Genomic DNA, 23,725 nt, shown 5'->3' with positions numbered 1-23,725 from the left:
TTGTTTATTAAATTTCTCTTGCTGCTTCATACTTCATGATTTCCATTTCAATTATTACAAATTACTTATTTGTCAGAAAAAGCAACTGGTTTCGAATGCAACTGAGTTCATTTAGTAACTCTCCCATCTGGTCATTGAGCTCCGGCCAACGTTGTCAGAGCTCATGAAGAAGGCGCGGTGGTGCTCATAGGTCCTCGAAATCGTAGCAACAAAAAGGCATGCGTTTGGTAGATTCACTCAAAATATTGATTGTTGAAGGCTAACCAGAAGAATGTGGAAGAAAATAATGATGATCCAAAAGTGGCATTCATCGGATAGGTAAATGCACATTTTAGCTATCCTCTCTATGCTTTTAAATCTTTGCTATTGTCTATTCACTTGCTTGATCTCTTGGCTTGAAACCTAACAGCGTCAGCGTACGGCCAACAGCAAAATAAAAAATTTTTTGCCTTGCATTCTCTCTTCGTGCTGGATGCTATTTTGCCACTTTTAGATTACATTTTTTACTTTGTTAGCTAGATTAGTGATAGTTTGTAAGTAAAGATGGAAGCTTCCTTACAAAACTAGTATTTTTTTTTTTTTTTTTTTTTTTTTTTTTCGTCGTGAGAATTATTTTGCGCTTAGAAAAATAATTTCAATAATAAGAAACCTCTTCAAGGTTTTCTTTTCCCTCGTAAATAATAAAGCTCTTCAGGGTGCATTTATTTGTCTTGCGAATTATATCAGTTAAATTTGAAAGATTTTTTTTTCTTTTCTTTTTTTTTATAGATAAAGAATGAAATGACAACTACTGTACATTGAGCTCATGGTTATATGTTTTGTGATTGTCTGCTTGACGTGTTTCGTGTTTACTAATCCACTTAAACGGTCCGAACTCTGATTTCAAACGGTCGAGTTTGAATTACAGGGACTGGTGGAAGGGCATGATAACAAAAAATAAATAAAATTTTAAACAGGTGTAACACTAAAAAGGTAAAAAACTGTTTGTGTATTGATATGATATTCAGGGGAAATTTGTATTAACCCTTTCGCTCAGGACAATGGTTAAAAGCGTTGTTCACCACGAAGTAGTTAATGGACATTATTGGGCAGTAAATGATAACAAATGAACAGCGCCAAAAGGCGTTGTTCATTCGGAGAGAGCAACTCTGCCTGAGCACCTAAAGACGCTGTTCGCCGCGAAAGGGTTAATACGATATTCATATGAAATGTATAAGTATTAAAATGATGTACAGTAAATTACATATAAGTGATAACCTATATAAGTGTGTTTGGGGTAAAATGGGTTTTATGTTTTTTTTTTGGGGGGGGAGTGAAATGATGTGTTCAGGGGGCAAAATGTGTGTGTGTGTGTGTTTGAGGGACAAAATGGTTTGATTTGGGAGGGGGAAATATCTTTGTGCTTGGGGGGGGGGGTGATATGTGTTTGATTTGGGGAAAACGTCTTTGTGTTTGGTAAAAATAAACGGTGTATAGTAAAAATTATCTAAATGATAAAATGATAAATAAGTATGTATATATATATGGTCTTAGTAGTATAATCAAAAGATAAAATCTCTGTATAGTGTTACAAATAAATGGTGTATAAATAGTGAATAAATTACAAATTAATAAGAAATGGTGTTACAAATAAATAGTGAATAAATATGTGTGTATATGAGTTGGTGATATTACCAAAAGGTACAATCTTTATGTGTTGGTACCAACAAAAGGTATATGGTAAAAAGATGTGTATTGTAAAAAATAGATTCTTGGTAATATATATATATATGTGTGTGTGTGTGTGTGTGTGTGTGTGTGTGTGTGTGTGTGTGTGTGTGTGTATGACCATAGTCTTGGTAAAATGGTTGTGTTACCATGCGTGGAGGGTGGGTGGTCATGGTAACACCAAAAGGTAAAACCTTTCTTTCGTTGGTATTAACAAAGGCATCTTAGGTGTGTACATTAACAAATTCTACGGTAAAACTCATTATGAGTTATGCCAAATAAGTTAATGGTAAAAAAAAAATAGTTGTTTCACTATGCGTTTAGGGAAAGTGGACATGGTGAAATCAAAAGGTAAAATCTTTTATGTGCTGATATGAAATATATGTGTGTGACCATATATTTGATGTAAAGCATGGTTAAGTTACCCATAAAACTTGATAAAATACTAAATAATCTTTAACGTAAGTAATCCCTATACATCCTATATTAAAGGAAAATAATCTACCCAAAACATATGACAAGAATTTTGGTCAAGGAAACTTTTTGACGCGTAAGACAAAACACAGGTTAATTAATTAATTAATTTTTTTAGGCATGCTTCGTCTTGATCTGAAAAAAATTTTGGGCTCAGAAATTTTCTTGCCCCGTTTTTTGCACAAAGTTTTACTTTTAACGTTACATTTTCAAGCACGTGTTTTGCGCATAATTTCTTTGGTTGTATTGTTAAAAACTAATGCAAAAATTCCAAAATTGTATTGAAAAAGTCACATGGAAAAAAATTGATGACAGCAGCTGAAAAGATATTTTATTTTCTTTAAAACCAATCTTGTACACTCTGTAAATCATTCACCAACAGCCAGTGAAAGTGGCTCCCTCACAAAGCATTTTGCGCATGAGGCAGTTACTCAGAATTCAGTATAAAAGAGGATGCAAAATACTCAGCATGCACTTTCTGCTAATATCGCTGTGCAAATTCACCATGTGCTTCAGAATTTTTAAAGAGTTTGTTGCAAAAGTGAAATGTTCCATTTACATGCATATTTCACTGGAAATGTACATTTCAGTACTATGGAACAATGAAGAGCTCCACTTGCTGGAGTGTGGTTGCGTTCATCACTTGTTGTGCCTGTTGGACAACTTGGATAGCTTGTCTCATGAGCCAAACGCCGCCGGACGCATGCGATATTCTCATTTTGTTTGCAGAACGATGGTATATTGAAGATGCAGAAATGAACTCTAATCATGATTAGTCATGAGATTTAATTGATATCTCCCAGAAAAATGGAAGAGCGTTCGATGCATTACATCAAACACTCTTCCATCTGTTTGAATCAATCTATTGTCAAGATTGGAAAGGTAATTTTTGCGGTTTGAGACTGTTTATTAGTAATCGGAAAAAAAGTATCTTTTATGGAATTTGTAATTGGAACACAAAAATTTTTACATCAAAGTAAAAAACAATGCACTCTACAGATGAAAAAAAAAATTTTTTTTCTCATGCTGGCTTATAAATTCTTCAGACCCTTTGAGAGTTTTCCATTATCTTTCTTGCATTAAATCTTTTACAATGTGGGACGCACTAGAAATCAATGCGCCTGTATACGAACAATTTGAGGAGTCTTCCTCGCAACCTGGAGTGCCTAGCCGAGACTCTATCGGAAAGTTTCCGAAATGTATTTCTCACCTCTATCGAAAGATCCCTGAGACATATAATCCGACTTTGGGGACCTGTGATGGATCCAAACAAGATGATCTTAATGTTACATCATGAATTTGGACTCTTGGTATTGTATTTTAGAGTTGTGGCTATTGTTTCACGGATGCATCATGTCTTACGGCCGTATTCACCAAACCGGTTGCTAAACAAAGGATCGTTCAACCCATGATCAATGACAAATCATCAACCAATGATCATTGGTATTCACGAATGTTAGTTTTACGACTAAGCATCAAGGCAGCTTTTTCTGCCTTTTTCAACCGAAAATGGATTTTCATTGGTCCAGATATATCACATGATTATCAGCTGATGGTTGGATTCTTTTCATGTTTTTATTTTTATTTTGTTTCTTTCCGAGATATGTATAAGAAATGTGGGGCGATCAAGCGAGAAAACAATGTGATGTAATTTTCTCGCTTATAATATCATGTAAGCAAACTCATCGATTTGCTTACATGATATTATTAAGTTTTTCTTGGGATTGTTTCTCTGACTATACATTATTAAGCAAGCATATTTTAAATTTCCACTGTATTATGTAACTAAACATGTGAGCATTTGCTGTCTTTTGAATTGAGAATTGGCATATCAGCTGCGTTTCGAATAGTTTTCCAATGAATTGAACTTTTAAAAAAGGTCTATCTGAAAATTAAATTTCTAAAAGAAATGCAGATTAACCAAAATGAGTTCATTTACTTATGAAAATATTTTATATATAATAATAGAATATATACATAAACAATACAAATAACAAACTGCTGCAAACTGATTTTTAAAGTTAATTTCGTCAATTTCTCGCGTGGCGGATCCGGAAATGTTTACTTTTTCCTTTCAGTTCTCATTTAGAATGTCATTCAAAACACCTTAGTAAAAAGTGTTTATCGATAATCATTAATTTACCATGATAAATTAATAAATATAATATTTCCTCTTCATATTTTTTGATATATTTACGTTAAATTTCAATTATTGGAAATTGATAATAATTTTGCGATATCTGCTGAAAGCAGACTATTGTGCTCTTAAATTCAATGTTTATGATTTAAATAAAATCGGAAGATGCCGGTGAAATTAATTGGTAAAATAAGCCCTTATACGGGCAATTATCTCTTTGAAATTTTAAATAATTTAAAGAATTATGGCATAGGTCGTGTTCTAATGCGAAATAGTTATAAAAAGTATCCAGAATTATCTTTTTACGTCATTCGAAAAGTTGTACCTTTGCGTGAACTTATTGGTGTTGGACCTGAAGTAAGGTTCTTTTACATTGTATTAAGTTCAATTTAGAAGTATATTATAAATTAAAATAAATATTTTTCTATAATGACATCTTATTTTGTTTTAACGTTACATTTTATTAGTCATATGTTGCTTTATATAAATATAGAATTTTTTTCGAAATATTATCGATTTTGTGTGTGATCAATTGCAAATTGTAAGTAGAATTAAATATTAATCTTTCACTCTTTTAATATACTAGGTTTTTAATTCATCCAATGTGCTAAATTTTATATATTTCCTTTGTTGTGGTCTGCACTCTAAAAATATGTAAACTTGAATTATGTTTCGAAAGAGTTGGATTTTTATGTGTTATTCTTCCAATAAAATATGAAAATTAAAATCTAAGCAATTCTGAGCAGTTAAGTGTTAAAAATATTGATGTCTCTAATAAGATACAAATTTAAGAATTATATGGAAATAAAATAATGCTTATCATTTTTTTTCCAAAGTAAACATTTATACCATTATTTAAAAAAAAAAAAAAAACATGCTTAAAAATTTAAAGATAAGAATTGCTGTCATAAAGTCCATGAAATTGATGCTACCAAAAAATTATTTTCCGTTATAAATATTTTTAAATCAAGTAAAATTTCTTAATCAGTTGAAATTACTAAATTTGTTGGTTACTCTCTCTTAATTTTATCAGAAGTTTCCATATTTCTTGTATTTTATATTTTGAAAATTTTCAATTCAATTTGAAATATCCTCTCTCTAACAAATAAAGTGAATCAAAAGAAAGTAAGCACCCATCATTGATATAAAAAAATATTTTATTTCGGATATATTATTGACTTATAATATAAAGTAGATATATACAATTATTAACTTATTCATGTAGGATGTAACGACTTGTATAGATTTAATTAAATCAAAATACAAAAAGAAATAATTCATTTAAAGCAGAAAATCATCAGATTTCATGCGTCAAAAAAAAAGTAGACAGAGAACACTGAAACCGAAAAAAACGATAAAAGCTCTAATATTAATATTTTGTCTACAATCTTTTAGATTTTATCATAGCCTTCAATTGTATAGGCATAGCTGTGACAAGATTTTCTTTTTTTGTTAGTTTATGTGGGATTTTTTGCCTTTTTCATCAATTTATTTTAACTGTTCCTTATGAGATATTTTTTTAAGATATACCCCTAAATTTTAAATGGGGTATAGGTCAGGTGACTGTAAAAGATGATCCAAAGCCTTTGCAACACAATAGAGTTAACATTCTTCTAAAATCTTTGATGTTATTTGGGATCATTAGCATTTTGGAAGAACTAGCTTTGTGATAATCCCTAATTCACAACACTAGGGACAACATTTTTTAAATAATATTTAGATTGTTCATTGTAGATTCAACAAATACTAAATTACTGACCTTTGCTGCCAACATACACCCCCAGATCTTAATAAATACCCCCCTCCCCCATGTATAATTGTCTTAACTGAATAGTTATTAGTGAATTTTTCATGTTTTGGTCTCCATATTTTTGCAAACTTCTGTGTGCCAAATAATTCAGTTTTTTCCCCTCATTACTAAATAAAATATTATTACAGAAATCTAAATCCTCATTAAGGTACTTTTTGACAAACAACACACATTTTTTCTGGCTCTGTTTTGTGATGAATAATTTCTTACATGGTATCCTGCAATGTAACTCATGTTTATGAGCAATCCTCCTTACAGTGGTTCTACTTGCTGTCTTCACTGATCTTTAAGAGATGCTTTGAGATATTTTAACAGCAATTGCAGCTGAATTATATTTGATCTCTCGTGCTACTGATTTCACTTCTGTATGAGTAAGTCATCTTGGGCTTCCTGTTCTCTGAAAATCTTTTGGCCCATTCCACGGTAATGTATGTGACAATCGGACTAAAAGATATGCATAAATATCTGATAAATTTATGTACAAATGTAGTGAAAGTCAAAAATTTAATTTTGTTAGACAATTAAAAAAGAGTTTTAATAAATGGTAATGAAAAATATATTTGTATTTAAATTTTGAGAGACCTTTTAAAATTTTTTTTAGATAGTCACGTATGTGACAAAAATTGGAACTGTGATTTGATAACACCAACTTTCTTTAAAAAAATCAGTGAATTATATGCATGAAACGTGCTTAAAAAAAGTTTCCCATAAGAAAAAGGTTTAATGAAGACAAACTAATAAATGCATTAAATATTTCTTTAATTTTTCAATTAAAAAAAAAATGTAACTTTACAGGTCATGTATGTGACAAGTAGTCATGTATGTGACATCGTTCAATTTCACATAACTGCATTTTGAAATATTACAGTATTGCGACCGTTAATTATAGGTGTTGGCAATACTCTAATTATGTCATCCCGCTGAATAACTCCTATATCATTCTCTTGATAAATGAAGTTGCATACGGATACCTGCTTTAGGAAAATAACATTGATTTCGGTGTTATCTAATGCAGACACCTGTGCTACATAAGGCTTCCAGGACTTTTTTCCAAACACTTTTACAAGTAAAAACTTGCCAAGTGAAATATATGCAGAAGTGTGATTTTGTGCAAGTAATGGAGTTCTTTTCAAACACTGTTCTGTATTTTTACAAAAGCATAGCTCTTGCACAGTTGTATCCAAATTTTGCTGACTTGTAAATAAACAAATGTGTTCATCCAAACATTTAATTATGTGGGCTTTTTTAATTCCTGGAACATCCTTAGCTAAATTCCAATCAATTTGAGTTTTATCTATATCCTTTTGCAGCATAGGAATGACAGTGATATTTTGTACTACTTTTGCAGCAACTGTAGCAAAATCAACTGCATTCTGTACTATAGCTCTTCTTGCCTTTACTTCCGCATAGACTCGGGACTTTGCAGTACCTCCTATCCCATCAACAACTCCCTTTCCATGGGAAGTTGCTGAATATTTCCATTCGAAACTAGAAAAATGCTTTTGTGTTTTGAATAAAATAAAGAGGAAGTAACAAATAAATTTGTTTTTAAACTCGCTGGATGGTCCATCGCTCCAAATTATTAATTTTGGTTTATTTGCCTGAAATTTAATAATTTCCAAAAGCTTCAAAATGAAAGCAGACACAGATAGCTTAGATTTATCTTTAGTATCACTTACAATAAGATAACTCTGTGTTTTATGATTCTTTTCAAATAATGCAGCTGTAAACAAAGTTACGTTTTCCCGGCTCCATAGTGCAGACTGTATTTCACTTTGCCACTCACATGAATAACTCATAGCAAAATCTACTTGCAATACAACAGTATTGCTTTGCTTTATATCAGATTGAAAGGCAGCAGCTTGGATTCGTTTAATTTTTACATGCTGCTTAAAACTTTGAAAATTTTCTAAAACATTATCAGTTAATTCAGCTATGCAACCTTCATTGGTTTCTTTATAGAAGCGCTTATTTTCTGACTTAACCCATTGGTGCCATTGTACATTAGAAGCATTATTTAATCCTTTTTTGCCAATAAAATCTAAAAGCAATTTTCCAGCATTACATTTATCACATTTTGTTTCCCAACACTTTGATTCCAAGTCTGAATTGCACAGCACTTCTTTCCAAAAATCATTGTTATAATCAATATTTAATCCTTTTAACAAAAGAATGAAATTCTCATGACTCTTGCATTTACACTGATCACTAGGTGTGTCTTTAAGAAGAAGAACATTTTTAGGTCTTAAACTGCAAAATTTTGAATATCCAATATTAATGCTTGGATTTTCTTCCTTAAACAAAGCATGTGCTTCTTTCATATACATTGTAAGAAAATGTTTACGAACACGTTTTTTAATGCCATTTTCCCAAATTATCATTTCATCATGCATTCCTGGAGCAGTGTAGACTATGTCTGCTCGGCACAAGAAGTCTGCCACAAGTTCTTTGTTTTGATTATTATCACTGATATTGGACTCTCTTTCCTTTTGCAGTTTTAAACCTACCTTTTCCACTAAATTGCTGACTACAGCCATTCGTTTTCGAGGTGAGGTTGGTAAGGCTTTCAAAGTTTTTTTAACTGCTTTGCCAAGTGTCTGGGGAACTGTATAAGGAGAACATTCTGGGGTAGTCGCAATAGAAGAATTCAAACTTGAAATTTTTGTAGAATTACTTATCTTTTTGGCTGCTCTGCATTTCCTCTGCCTTTCTCTAGCTGCTTGCTTTTGTTTCTTTTTCTCCTTTTTTGTCATAGTTGCTGCTTTTAAATCTCTTATTTTTTTCTGCCTTAGCTTTTCTTTCTCTTTAAAATCAGGATCATTTCTTTTTTTCTCATAATATCTCTTTTGTTTAGTAGCATTTTTTATTCTTTGTTCATCATCCATATTTTAAGCTTAAAATAGCAAAATAAGACTAAGATGCTTAAAGATAGCAAAATCTGACTTGCAGCATACTTCAAACACAGTGTGCTGTGAACCTTTGCTTAAAAACAAACATTAGGTTATAGCTGGAGAAGTAAAGGAATGTACTGCCATCTGGTGAGATGAATTTAAAATAACTGCTTTGGATTTTATAATTCAATGTCACATACATAACTGCTTGAAGTCACATACCTGACCATTGAAAATTATAAATTAATTATAATATTTTTTAAATTTTTAAATGCAGTTTCATCAAATAGTATGATTATATTTAGAAAATAAAAATTTAGAACTTTCTATTAATTTAATGATGCAAAAAATAAAAAAAAAGTTTTAATGGTCATGTATGTGACACTCCACAATCTTCATTAGCTTTGATTGTTAAAACAAAGCCAAAATAGACATTAATTTGTAATTTTTTGATATAGTATTACTAAAAACATATTAACAATTGAAAATTAAAATTCTATAGGCACCTTATGAAAGGTGAAATAATTATAGAAACCTTTAAAAAATATAATAATGAAACAGGCCATTTACAAATTCTCAGCCAAGGTTTTAAAAAATGCAATTTTTGATGAGATCTAATATTTTTACACAAAAATCAAGTCAACAACAAGCAAAATCAGATATTTTTCATTAAAATTATGTGTTATAACCATGATAATAGATTAAAAAAAAATTTGCCCCTTGGTTTCAAAATCCATGGAATGGGCCTTTTATCTGTTTGTATTTGGAATATTTGTCAAGAATTTTCTTGACAGTGCGATGGCTATTTTCAGCAATTTTTTCTATTTCATCTAAGGATTAACCATTTTGCTTTAAGTTTATTATTGATTTTCTCATTTCTAGTGTTATTTGTTTCCCCATCACAAAATCTCCCAGATTTTTCTAGAAATTTACATAAATTGTTGCAGAATGTATGGCTTTAACTTACATCAAGATCCTCTCCGAAAAAAAGTTAATATCTATAAAATTAAAACATTTGAAGGGGAAAGAGTTATGAGTGTTTATTTTTTTTTATGCATAAAATTGGATGTTCTTAGATTAAAGTTGAGTTATTTCTTTAAGTATTTTATTTTAATTGAATGTTTATTACTTAATTCTGCTTAAATAAGTTAATTGTATATATATATTTTAAGTCAATAATAGATTTGTAATAACATATTTTCTAAATCAATCATGGGTCTTTACTTTCTTTTGACTCTCACTGTATATTTTCTTCCAAAAAAATTATTTATCTTTACGATTTTTAATGCAGAGTTTATTTCAATAAACAAAATGAAGTTGATGAGAAAATGTTAAGTTTTCCTGATAATAATAAATCTATATCTCCTCCTCTATTGTGTAAATTTTATTTAAAGCATAAGGGCATTATTTGTTAAAAAGTAGCCTTAGGTACTATTATTTAGAACTAATTTTCCATCTCCACTTCAATGTGGATTGAAGTATATAGTTGGTAGAAAAAATTTTATAGTAGTATATAGTTGGGAGAAAAATTTTTTAGATATTTTTCCTTTACTTCAACATTGGTTATTGTCAAGTGTAACTAGAATTAAAATATATCTTTCCTTTTAGTACTGGACATAACAGTATGTTACAAAATTGTGAGTTTTTGCAAAGGGATATTTCTTTATTTTTTGCATTCTGGATATTTTTATGCTGATAGAAATGAACTGAAATCTTCCTTTCTCTAGCATTGAAAATTAATTCTCTGATTAAACAAATGGTCAAAATCCAGCATTTATAGATTAAAATGTTGGTATTAAATTTGAGAAATGTTTTAGAAATAATATTTTTTATACATTGCAAATCAATCAATGTATGTTATTTTATAATTTCCCTTACCAGACACATATTTCATTGCTTTATTCATTACAATTTCACAACAGAAATATATACACATCTTAATTTTCATTTTTATGATACCGTTTTTTTTTTTTTAATTTAATGCTTATCTGAATGTTTAGCTGACATTTTCTATTTTATTTTTATATGATTAAAAAAAATTTAAATTTTTGTTATATACATTTAAAGGAAGTTGTCACTGTTTAAATGGAAAGGAAAAAGAAGTTATCACTATTTATTCTCGTATTCATATATACTTTAATTGTAGATTATCAAAATTACAATAGAGAATTTAAATATATATTTTATAGCAATCACTTGATATCCATTACATTTTCCCATTTCTAAAATTCTGTTTAGTAATTTGCTTTTTTTTAAATCTTATAAAAAAAAATTTTTAATGCAATATTATTTGGAAGTAAATTTTGTTATGGATGCAAGTAATTTTTTTCCCCTTAAGTTAGTTTTAGATTGTGTGTATATATATATATATATATATATAGAGAGAGAGAGAGAGAGGGAGGTGAGAGACTGTCTATTATTATGGAGGCTCAATTGCTAATTTCTGAAACTTTAGAAATAGACGGATAGTTCAAATTGGGACAAAATGCTTTAAGTAATGAAAAAAATTATGTGTTGTTTGAGTCAAAGAATGTATTTCTGAAGTTACAAATTCTGATTTTTTTTATATGGTCTCAAAAAGTATTTATCTCAAAACATACAATAAAAAATATCCTATTATTTTAGGACAAAAATTGACTGAATTATAGCTATTTAAACAAAATTGAGGTCTTAAACAAATTTATTTTTAGGAACAATTTGAAAATTTAAAATGTTTGGATGTTTTGAAAAATGCCTTAGTAGTCTTTTTTAATAGTTTACATATTCATTGCAAGAATATAAAATAGCTATTCAGTTTGCATAGAAATAATAATGGAAGTATAATACTGCTTGTTTGATAATTTTTTTAAAGATTTCATGGGAAAAAACTTGAGTAATTTTTGATAAAGTAATATTCAAAATAAAGTAATATTTAAAAACCAATTATAATCAATAAATTCAAAGATTTGAAATAAAAATCAATTTACTATTAGTCTTTATATCCAAAGCAATATAAATTGTATAATTAATTCTTGGCCTTGTGCACAGCTATGCAGACAAAGTGTAAATAAGAATAACAGAAGTGTTATCATACTGACCTGATTTTAATTAAAAAATAATCACTCAAATAAAAAAAAATTACTTTACCATATAAATAAAAATATTTAAAAAACAACTAAGATAATATTGAAAAAATTGTTACAAATAGCTGAAATTTTGGATTATAGAAGAAGGCTTTAAATTTTCAATTGTTTGTTGATAGTTGGTTTATGGTCTGCGAGACATTATTTTTTTCATTTAAAAATATCAATACTTTTCTTTTCTTTTTTCCTTTTATAACTACTTGGCCTCTTTATGACTCATTTTATTATTAATATCATATGTTTTACATTCTCAAATGCAATTTGAAATTTTTTGCTGAATTCAGTTCAAAAAGTGCTCATATGAAATGCAAATTAAAAGTTGTTCTTTGAATGAAACAACTAAAGAATAGGATTAAGAAGAGAAAATAAGAATGATTAAAAAATAATTATGTATTAGAAATATTTTTCAAAGCAATGGTAATATATCTTCTTGGGAAAATTACGAATTATCTCCTAAAGTCCATCTTGAGACCTCGAATTTAGCCATGAAGTTCATCTAAAATGATGATTTCCAATTTTTTTTAGCTTAATGAGTTTTAATCAAAGATGAATTGTGGGATATTTTTTGTTTAAAATGTTATAGTATCAAGAATATATCACTAGTTATAATTGAGATAGGAGGACCATATAAAAAGATAGATTTCATTACTTTTTTAGAAATATATTTATTGGTTCAACAAAATAAAATTTTACCCTTCCTGTCCTAATATCAGTCACTCAATTTATTTATTTTTCAATTATCTGAAATCCTGTGTGGCTACTCTAAACACCGTCCAGCAATGAATGGTTTGTTAGGGCAACATTGAAATCATACCGAAGATCTTCATGATTGAGTTACAAAGAATCATTAAACCATGATAAGATGTGTAAAAAAAGAGAGAGAGACTAATGCCAGTTTTTTTAATAACAGCTTTGCAGATCCTCATAAAGCAACAAATGTTATAGTATGGGATTTCAAATAGCATTGATTTAACCAAAAAGTGTATATCCTCTGTTCCATTCTCTCTTGTGTGAAAATTGGACAAATCATTCCATTTCTGTATGAATTTACATGATTAGCTTGTGATATAGAAAGATGGAATGGGTGTTTGTCATCTAGAATATATAAAAATTAATTAATTAATTAACGCATTTGTTATATTTGCAAGTGCTTTTTTTTTTTTTTTTGGAGAGGGAGGGAGTTTGTGTTATTAAGATAAGCACTTTCACAGGAATCTAATAATTATTATTTTTCTATGTACTTTCTTATCAAAACCATTAACTTTTGTGCATCATAAAGTTATCTGTTGAAGTAACATGCTGTATTTGTATATATATAAAAGATTATTCTTTGAAATGCCTGTATTTATAAATATCTGACTAAATATTTCATATCTATAGAAATAATAATTTACTATTTTAATTAGTTGGAAATATAACTTACTTGTTTACAAATTCCTTTTATCAATTATTGTTGGAAATTTAACTTTTGTTGTTGTTGTTGTAGGAAATGGTATATGGAAATGTATGGGCTGAAGAAGTATTTAGAGGTAATTATATTATTCTTTTTATTTTGTCCTGATCTTACATATTTTCCCTGTGAATTGTTTATCTATGTTCTTGGGAAAAGGAAAAACTGTTACCAAAAATAGTATTTTAAAAATCTCAGAATTTTGTTTTAAAGTATAGTGTTTACATTAAACAAAATTTTCCATATAACCAATATAATTATTATTATTATGGTAAAAAAAATGCAGGACTTTTCCCTCTATTTTTTGCTGAGAGGAAACAAAGTCCTTGCTTATCTGGTTTCTTTTTCAATTTTTCAGAATTTCTGATTATATCCATATAATGTGTCAAATAATAGACAGATGGAATTATTCTTGATCTTTAGTAGATGCTTTTCAGATTATATATCAGCTTTTTACAGTTAATCAGTATTAAGAAAAGCAAATTTCTTGATTCAATAATATTTGTTTAGAATGTGCATGATATATTTTATTCAAAACATTGATTTCAGGATTCAGATGAATTTAGAATGACAAAGGAGGCCAATTTATGGCTGTCTGAGCAATACTATATTATTATATGGGTATTATTTATGCTTCTGATTGAATGGAATAAGTTTATATTGATAAAAAAAAATCTGAATAATTAATAATGTTGTCTTGAACACATTTTCTGCCATTGCAATTATTCAAAACTCTCAACTTTAAAATAAAAAATGAATTTGCATTGAAAGAAAGAATTGAAAGGTCAATTTATGATGATACAAGAAATAAATATATTATTGTATTTCCTTGAAAAATAATTTTTACATATTAGTTGATTCAATTGGTTAGCCAGGAGTATTGGATGCATTTGATTTCAAATAAATAGTTTTTTTATAATTCCATTTCATGATTCTACCAAACTATCATGATTATCCAAATTGGCTGCCTAAGCTGTATTACAAAGGTTCATGTATAAAATACACAGAATTTAACTAAAACTATTTATCTTGTACATGAACCTTTCGAATGGAGGCAGTCTGTAACACCCTGATGCCATTAAAAATGTAAATATTCGCCTTATTTATCTTTTAAATTTTAAAATATTGTAACTTTTGTTTTGTAAATAACACAGATATTAAATGGGATCATTATTCTTTACATTTCAACAATGGAAGAAAATCGCACACAATTAAGTGTTTGATGAAACTATGAAAATGGTTTCAATTTCAGAGCAATAAAATAATCTGTTATTGGAAGTTAAGCAATATATATGTAATGATATTTTAGTTCTAATTTCAATTTAATTAATTTCCAAGATTTTATCTTAATTTAGCCATAGTAACTTCATTCTAAAATATTCTGTTATTTCGTGATCCAATTACACTTTCGGTTTAATTAATCCCTTTGTAAAAATAATGTGCCATCAGTACTATGTATTAAATGAAAGTGATACTTTTACCCTTCAAAAGGTGTCAAAGGTCAGACGTGTATTGAATTGGCACCTGGCCAGAAATTCAATGTTATATAAGGCTAGTGATTATCTGTTTGGCCCTTTTTTCCCATTTCTTACTTCTGTGTGTGCCATGCTGCGTTTTCTTGTATATAATCATGCCTGCCACTCGGAATAGAATAAAACGTAATTAAAAATACCAATTCTCTTCACTATTTCAACCTGCATTCTACTTCAATCAAAATATGTTACATATTATTTAGTCGACAAGGATAGTTTCCTGTGAAAAAAATGTTCAAATGAATGAAAAGAATTAAATCCCTGGAATGAGAGGCAATTTGATGTTACGGTACGGCTCCTTGATCCGCCGGTAATCTGAAGATGATTCTTGCCAGGTTAGCGTCTTCAGATCATGGCATAGCTTCTTCAGATAGATTCTCCACGTAGTTGAAATTCTACTTCGTTTTTGTTACCGCATCATCGTTACTCCTGCCGCATTAACCTGTGACATCAACCGACACTTCGGCTCGATAGCATGGTGTTTTTGTGCTCCTTGTCATCATGGGGAAGTTCCAGTTAATCAGTGTTCAAAATTACCTTTTGGGATTTCTTAAATTCGTGTTTCCTGGGTGAATGGGGGAAGATGAAGATTTATATTGTCTGCTTTTCTTTTAATTTTCATATTAGATTTTAATATTATTTTAAATTATTTTATACTATTATTTAAAATATTGAATTTTTAGTCTTTTATCAAGTCTAGTTTTAAAATTTTATGCATAAATTAATAATGTTTTTATGTGAAAAGTATTTTAATATTGTTAAAATCTGGAAAAAGGACTGACCAAGATAAAACAAATGTGTTTGACCCTCAAAATTCAGAAAATAAAATTGGTAAAAAAGAAAATGATCAAATAGAACCCTCTATAATCCCTTTTGATTCTGAAAATGGGATGAAAATGGATTTATGGTTGGGATATTTCAATAAAATTTGTCAAGAAAATAACAAAACTGATTTATGGAAAATTAAATATATTGCTAAATTTCTAAAAGGGTCAGCTTTAACTCATTATATAAATAGTTGTTTAAATATTGATAATTTTGATGATTTATATAGTATATTAACTGAACAGTTTATTCAACCCAATAATGTCAATTTTTCTGACTTTTCACAACTGAAATTTTATTCAAAAAAATGTTAAATTAGTTGATTATTTTCATCAAAAATTAAATTGTGGCAGACAGTTGGGTCTTACTCCACAACTGATTTTTAAAGGTCTTACTGATGGACTGCCAACTCAACTAAAACATTTGGTAAGCATAAAAGCTCCTTGTACCCCTACAGAATGGCTTACAATAACAACTAAACTATTAAAATTGGAAGAATCTTCAGAACCAAACCCAGGCCGGTATAATGAAACCAGAATCAGAGTAAGGCAACCAGCACCTTTTACACCTAGGCATAATTTTAATTATAGATTTCAAAATTCTTTTACTCCTTGAGCTCCCACTAATTTTAGACAAAATTATCAGAATTCAATAAGGCCACCTCCCAATAATTACAATAATTATAGTCATAATTTGCATTTTCAACAAAGATTACCCTCTTCGCCATGTATAATTTGTACTCAAAAAGGTATTCCAAATGCTTATCATTGGACCCAAGTATGTCCTTTTCATCAACCCGAATTTATGACAAAATAAAAGCCAATTTGACTTCCTCGTGCACAGAAGTCCCTCTTGGCTGTTCTCAAAATCCTCGAGCAAGACAAAATTCTCCTAAGGAGGCCTCTAGCCCAGCACAGTTACAATTATTAGTGTCCGGACACATCTCAACTTTACTAAATCTAGCTAATTTGGACAATGTTTATAACCCTCATAGTAATGTAAATATTGTTATTGACACAGGATCTACTCTTTCAATTATATCTGCAGATATTGTAAAAAAACTCAACTTCACCAGAAAAAATGTAAACCCTACTAGAGTCAAACAAGCTCGTGGAACATTCCAATTAACCCAAATTTGTGATGTATTTTTAAAAATTGGCCAAATAAATAAGAAAATCATATTATATACTATGGACAATTTTATATTATTTTAGGACTTCCACATTGTAGTTTATATAAATTAATTATAGATTGTGATAAAAACAAAATATTTCAAAATGGAAAAATAATCACAAACTTGCATACTAATAATAATTATATGTCTTTACATATTGTTGAAAATAATGACACTGGTGATAATAAGGCCAAGGTAGTGAATACCTCAGTGGAAATGTTTCCACCTCTGACTGTAAACAAACTATCTGGACCTGTGTTATCTCTGGTGTCAGAATATTCTCATATGTTTGCAAAAAATAAATATGATGTTGGTAGAATACGAATGGAACCCCCTAGAATGCATTTAACATCTGATTTACCAGTTTCACAAAAGGCTTATAGAACCTCTGCTACCGATAAAATTGAAATAAGTAAGCAAATTAAAAATTTGTTAGATGCAGGTTTAATAAAAGAATCTACTAGTAACTATTCCTCCCCTGTAACTTTAACATATAAAAGAGATGAAAATAGAAAAAGTCGTCTTTGTATTGATTATCGTAAAATTAATTCTCTTTGCAAATCTGAAGCAGAGCCTCTCCGTAGAATAGATACCTTATTAGATAAATTAAGTACGGCTAAAGTTTTTTCAACGTTAGATCTTGCATCTGGATATTGGCACATACCCTTGCATGAAAAAGATAAACATAAATTAGCATTTGTAACTACTGAAGGTTTATATGAATTTCAAGTCTTACCTTTTGGCTTTAAAAATGCACCTGCAATATACAATAGAACTATTCGTAGAATTTTAAATAAGCATAAATTTTCAAATTTTGCATGCTACTACTTTGATGATATAGTAGTTTTCTCTAACTCATTAGAGGAACACTATGATCATTTAAAACAGATTTTTCAAATCTGTGAAAAAGAAAACATTAAATTAAAATTTTCTAAATGTGTGTTGCTCAAGATAAAATTAATTTCTTGGGGTATGAAGTCAAAGAAGGATGCATTTCTCCTGATAATCATAATATTGTAAGTATTAAAAAATTACACCTCCAAAAAATGTTAAACAACTTCAAGGTTTTCTTGGCTCTGTAAATGTTTATAATAAGTTTATTGATTCTTATGCTAAAATTAGAGAAACCTTAAATAATCTTCTTAAAAAAGATACATCATGGCAATGGACAGAAGACTGTCAAAAAGCTTTTGAAATGTTAAAAAATAAATTGATAACTAAACCAGTGTTGCAACTATATAACCCTAATTTACCTCTTCATGTTTTTTGTGATGCATCTCAGGTAGCCATTGGAGCTGTCCTTAAACAGCCCGACTGTTCTGGTAAATTACATCCTGTATCTTATCATTCAAGAACTTTACGCCCTTATGAAAAAAATTATTGTATAACTAAGTTGGAATGTTTAGCATTAGTAGATGCTCTTGATAAATTTTATTACTATTTACATGGGAAAAAATTCATAATTCATACTGATCATGCTGCTCTTGTTTGGCTTAAAAATGTAAAAAATTTAAGGGGAAGATTATTTTGTTGGTCTTTAAAATTAAGCATGTTTGATTATGAAGTTAAATATTTAAAGGGAACAGCTAATGTTAAAGTTGATATGTTATCAAAGCATCTTACTGCTCAGTATATCCAACATTCTGTGCATTTATTGGAATTGGATGGGATAAAACACTATCAAAATTTAGACAATTTAGATAATACTAAATATAAAAATATTAATGATGTACTTGTAGTTAAAAAGAAAAATTATTTAAAATAGTTACACCTTTTTCTCTTAGGAGAAAAGTTTTGCAAACAGCTCATGAACAATTTGGGCATCCAGGCACTCAAAAAATGATAAATTTAATTACTTCTCAGTATTATTGGCCCCATATTACTAAAGATATTGCACTTTTTGTTAAACATTGTGATATTTGTCAATTAAATAAAAAGCAAAAAAGATTTGGCCTTTTACAGGCTGTGCCCCCCCCCCCCACCACCACCACCACACACACACAGATCGTCCTTTTGAATGTATTTCTGTCGTTCTGGTGGATTTAACTATTACAATTCAACTAAAAAATTTCTTCATATAGTAATTGATCATGCGATTAGATATGTTTGGGCTTTTCCTTCCAAAAATGAAAATTCTTAAACTTATATTAATATATTAAAGCAAGTTTTCCAAATTCAGGTTCCTTCCAAATTATTAACTGATAGAAATGGTGCTTTTACCTCATCTAAATTCAAACATTTCCTCAGAAATTACAGTGTTAAGCATCTGTTAACATCTTCACATCATCCACAAACTAATGGGAAATGTGAAAGAGTCAACCAGTCAATAGTAACTTAATTAAAGTGCAAAGTCAATTCTTCTCCTACTAAAATTCCTTGGGCTAAACTTTTGGAACAAGTAATCAATGAATATAATTTAACACCCCATTCAGTTACAAAATTTCCTCCTGCATATTTGTTATTTGGCACTTTACCTTATTCTCCTCCCGTAACTCAAAATCAATTGTATCCTCCAGTAGAAGGAGCCAGAAAATTAGCTAAAGATAATACAGTAAAATATCATGATAAAAATAAAATAAGATATGATGCTAGATTTATAGATTCTCCATTCAAACCTGGTGACATTGTAATGTATGAGGAATTTAATTATCCAAATCGTAGAAAATTATCTCCAGTATTTTCAGGTCCATATGAAATAGTAACTAAAATTTCAGATGTAAATTATGAAATAACTAAACCAAATGCATTAACAAATAAAGCTACTGATATTATCCATGTATCAAAATTAAGAACATATTATCCTCCAGAAAAATTAAAATTAAGTCATGAATAATAATTAAAATAAAAAAATTCTTTTATTTTCCATGTTTCTTCCAAATAATCCCCAACTTAGGTTGGCCCGTTGTCTGCACTCGTAAGAGTTAGTTTTTCGTTTCTTCATGATGATGATGTGATAGGCGCCATCACAACATAAATTCAAATACAGAAGTCTTATTGAGATGCGAGTAAAGGGTCAACCACACAATTAATTTCTATCTCTTTCTATTTTTATCCTGGATATGTTGTTCTCCACGTTGGAAATAAATATTCCTGGATGAAGGTAGAAAGAGAGTAAGAATTACGTCCTAATTTTAGGTCATTAAGTTTCACCCACTACTAGAACTTAGTGGACAAGGTTTAACTATGCACCACTATTTGGCTAACTAGTGGGTTAAAAGTTTTTTTTTCTTTTACAATTAAACATTTTTATGTCATTTTTTTTTTTAGTATTAATGTTTATAATAAGAGTATTTTGAATCTCGTTATTTCCGGATTCAAGTTTTACATACAAAAATCAGAACTGTGTTGATATATTGTTATTATATAAGTTGATATTATTATATATTATATAAATTATTATTAAATAAGTTCAATTTGTTATTCCATTATTTTATATCCCATTTGATGATTTTGGTGAGCTTTCTACTGTTTAAAGGACACTGTGTGCAAACATTCTTTAGAGACATTCCTCACCAAATCGAGACAATCTTGCAGATTGAGAGACAATTGACTGAGTTTCTGCAGAAAACCATTTTTTTTTTTTTTATATTATACATTTTAATTTTTTTTTTTTTTTTTGGTGTTGTTGAATATTTAAATTTATCTAATATTTTCACAGATATCACTTTATATTTTTTATGTTCTAAATAATCTTGTTGTCTGTATGAAAAAATGATGTCTGTATTAATGTTTGTATAATGTAAAGGTAAGGGAAACTGAGGTGTCACTTTCAGTATACCTTTAAAATTAAACTTACTCAGCAATATACTTTTAATTTTTCTTTCTTGAAAGCCACTGTAAGGTATGGCGGTGTGTCGAGGGCCTCGATACACTTACATAGCTTGCAGTGTGTGTGGGGGGGGGGGAATGTAATGATATTTTAATTCTAATTTCAATTTAATTAATTTCCAAGTTTTTATCTCGATTTAGCCCATAGTAACTTCATTCTAAAATATTCTCTTATTTCGTGATCGAATTCCACTTTCGGTTTAATTAATTCCTTTGTAAAAATAATGCGCCATCAGTACTACGTATTAAATGAAAGTGATATTTTTACCCTTCAAAAGGTGTCAAAGGTCACACGTGTATTGAATTGGCACCTGGCCAGAATAAAAAAAATTTTTAATTAATTGAAATTTCAAAAATTCACTCCAAGGTACACATTTTCATCCTCCAAAATATATATATATATTCAAAATTTGGTAGCTGTAGGTCAAACGGTCTGGCCTGTAGAGTGCCAACACGCACGCACAAATTCAGCCTTATTGTCAATAAAAATATATCTCTAATATGAATAAACAGGAATTCTTTGTGAATAATCTGTAAATCAAATCATTTAACATTTTATTACCAAATTTATAATTATTTTAAATGCAGAAGATATGTCTTTTTGTTTGAATTTTACTTATTTAAATCAAATTGTGTCTTTATTACTTATTTTCTTACCCTTGACTTGTGGCAGAATTATTGCGGGAAACAAAAAATATTTTTAAACTATAATGAATAGCAAAATTTTATCTCTTATGATGTAAATTTTATTATATTGAAAGAAAGTTAAAGGCATTGTCTCTTGTTCATAACTCGGCAGAGGTTACTAGATTGGCCATACTACTTGTTTCAAAGTCATGAAATGTTTGTTTCCTGTCCAAAGTGAAGGCAGTTGTTGTTTTTTGTTGTATTTTAAATTAAAATTAATGGAAGGTTACTTGAGAAAAACCTAATTTTATCTGCTATTCATAAACAAGATTATTAAAAATATGGCCGGAGGTATTTAAGGTCCATAGTTCATTACTGAGGGGAAAAAAAATTATTCTGAAGTTTTAAGTTTTTAATGAATTAGATAAAGATAAATGTTGGTTCTTTTATAGTTTTCAAACAATTTAAATGCTTTTGCATTTTGAAATGAGGAGAATTATTTTTTCATTCATATTAAACATATTGATCTGCAATCTTTTAAGAAATTTTATATATTATTTTTATACCTATTGAATCAATTTTTTAATAAATTCAATTAAAATACCCTAAGTAGAATGGAACACTTAATGAATTGTTATATTAAAAAGCATCTTAATACTTTTTCAGCCATGCGTAAGTTTTTTTTATAAATATTTGCCAGTTCCACATAATTTTTTAAATGTTAATATTGACTGAATTATGAATATTGGTACATTTTTTATAATCTTTCCGTACATAAAATTATAATTCATTTCAAATAATTTCAACTATATAACAAGAAGTTCAGATCAGTATCAGAAAAATAACAGGTAATAACTCTATTTTTTAGAAATGAATAATTCATTAACAGTTGTGTCAACATTAGATTTATCATTTGACAAACTTTGAAATTTAAATTGATGAACCTGCAGATAATATGTGCTACTTTATTCTGGATGCTTTTCATTCTGGAACAAATTATTTGGCCTAGAAAAAGCAATACTGTGGGATTTCAAAGGATTCCGATAAGATTTTAAGTATATATTGGGCATGTCAATGTTAATGAAGCATGTATGTGAAAATGTAATGTATCTATGTTAGAGGGCATTGTTTCACTTGAAGTGACCTGGGCATTATTATTTCAGTTCAGAGGCAGTTAGAGAAAGTCTGGAATTACATATTTTATAGACTAATCGAAGAATATAATGCATTGCATTTCACAATTTAACATATAAATTAGAAAATTTTACTCACTTTCTAATTAAGATTATAGCAATAAACTCATGCTTTTTCTAAAATTATTTGGAAAGCATATAATTCTTCTTTCAAACAGTTTTTCTTTCAGGCTTATTGCAATAGACTTTCATGTATGAAGTTTATTGTTATATGTGTTAGAAAAGGTGTCCATATAAATGAGCTGTTAAATTCTGTTAACAATATCTCAGACATGATCACAGATTTATTAACAAAAGTTGTAGTAGGAAATCTCATGCACATTGGCAGAAGGCTTAAGACATTTTTAAAAAATTATTTTTTATATTGCATTTTAGATATAAATATTAAAAGTAAATTATTCTGAAATTAAAACTAATTACTAAAATCAGATTGGAGCAGTTAAACACTAACAAAAAAAAGTGCAATTCAAATACAGAATACTGATGAAAGGTCTTGAAAAAAAAAATATTTAAAATTGATCTGTAAAGTGAAAGTTGAGTTACTTTGAAAATATAAATAAAATATGAAATTTAAGATCCCATAATTAATTTTGATTTCTTTATTCATTTGGCGGTCATTTATATATTACAGATTTCACTGGACATTTTTATTATTACATAATGTTTATAAAAAGAGATTGCTTTTTAAAAGCTTGATAGAGTACATTTTTAAATTAGTAATCAATTACTTCATTAAAAAGCTTATAACAATAAGTGGATGCAATTAACTCTGCTCGAAATTAAAGCAAATGTCTTTGTTACACACTCTTAATAGCAGACCTTTTGGCTATTTGAAGGATGAGAATTTTTTTTTTCCGTCGGTGTATATTACCAGTTGCAAAGTTTTATCAGATAAGATTCCAAATATATGAAAATAGTTTGACTTTAGCTGAGGAAATTAATAAAAAGTAAAATA

At 28.8% G+C, this 23,725-nt stretch overlaps 2 protein-coding genes across 2 annotated transcripts in view; one reads left to right on the top strand and one right to left on the bottom strand.

Moving 5' to 3' along the window:
- The window catches only part of LOC129957269 (sushi, von Willebrand factor type A, EGF and pentraxin domain-containing protein 1-like), a 37,328-nt gene extending 34,377 nt beyond the window's left edge, over positions 1 to 2,951 (bottom strand). Inside the window, exon 1 of the mRNA XM_056069524.1 lies at positions 2,775 to 2,951. Within this exon, the coding sequence (XP_055925499.1) occupies positions 2,775 to 2,951 (177 nt within the window). The remainder of the gene's footprint in view (positions 1 to 2,774) is intronic.
- Positions 2,952 to 4,355: 1,404 nt separating this feature from the next.
- The window catches only part of LOC129956961 (uncharacterized), a 32,480-nt gene continuing 13,110 nt past the window's right edge, over positions 4,356 to 23,725 (top strand). The window contains exons 1-2 of the mRNA XM_056069023.1: positions 4,356 to 4,675; positions 13,628 to 13,670. Coding sequence (XP_055924998.1) covers positions 4,484 to 4,675; positions 13,628 to 13,670 — 235 coding nt within the window. The 5' untranslated portion in view covers positions 4,356 to 4,483. The remainder of the gene's footprint in view (positions 4,676 to 13,627; positions 13,671 to 23,725) is intronic.

This window comes from Argiope bruennichi, chromosome 11 (assembly GCF_947563725.1).
Source record: "Argiope bruennichi chromosome 11, qqArgBrue1.1, whole genome shotgun sequence".
NCBI lineage: Eukaryota > Metazoa > Arthropoda > Arachnida > Araneae > Araneidae > Argiope > Argiope bruennichi.
The sequence above is the reverse complement of the archived record's forward strand: the minus strand, read 5'-3'. Positions and strand labels throughout refer to the sequence as shown.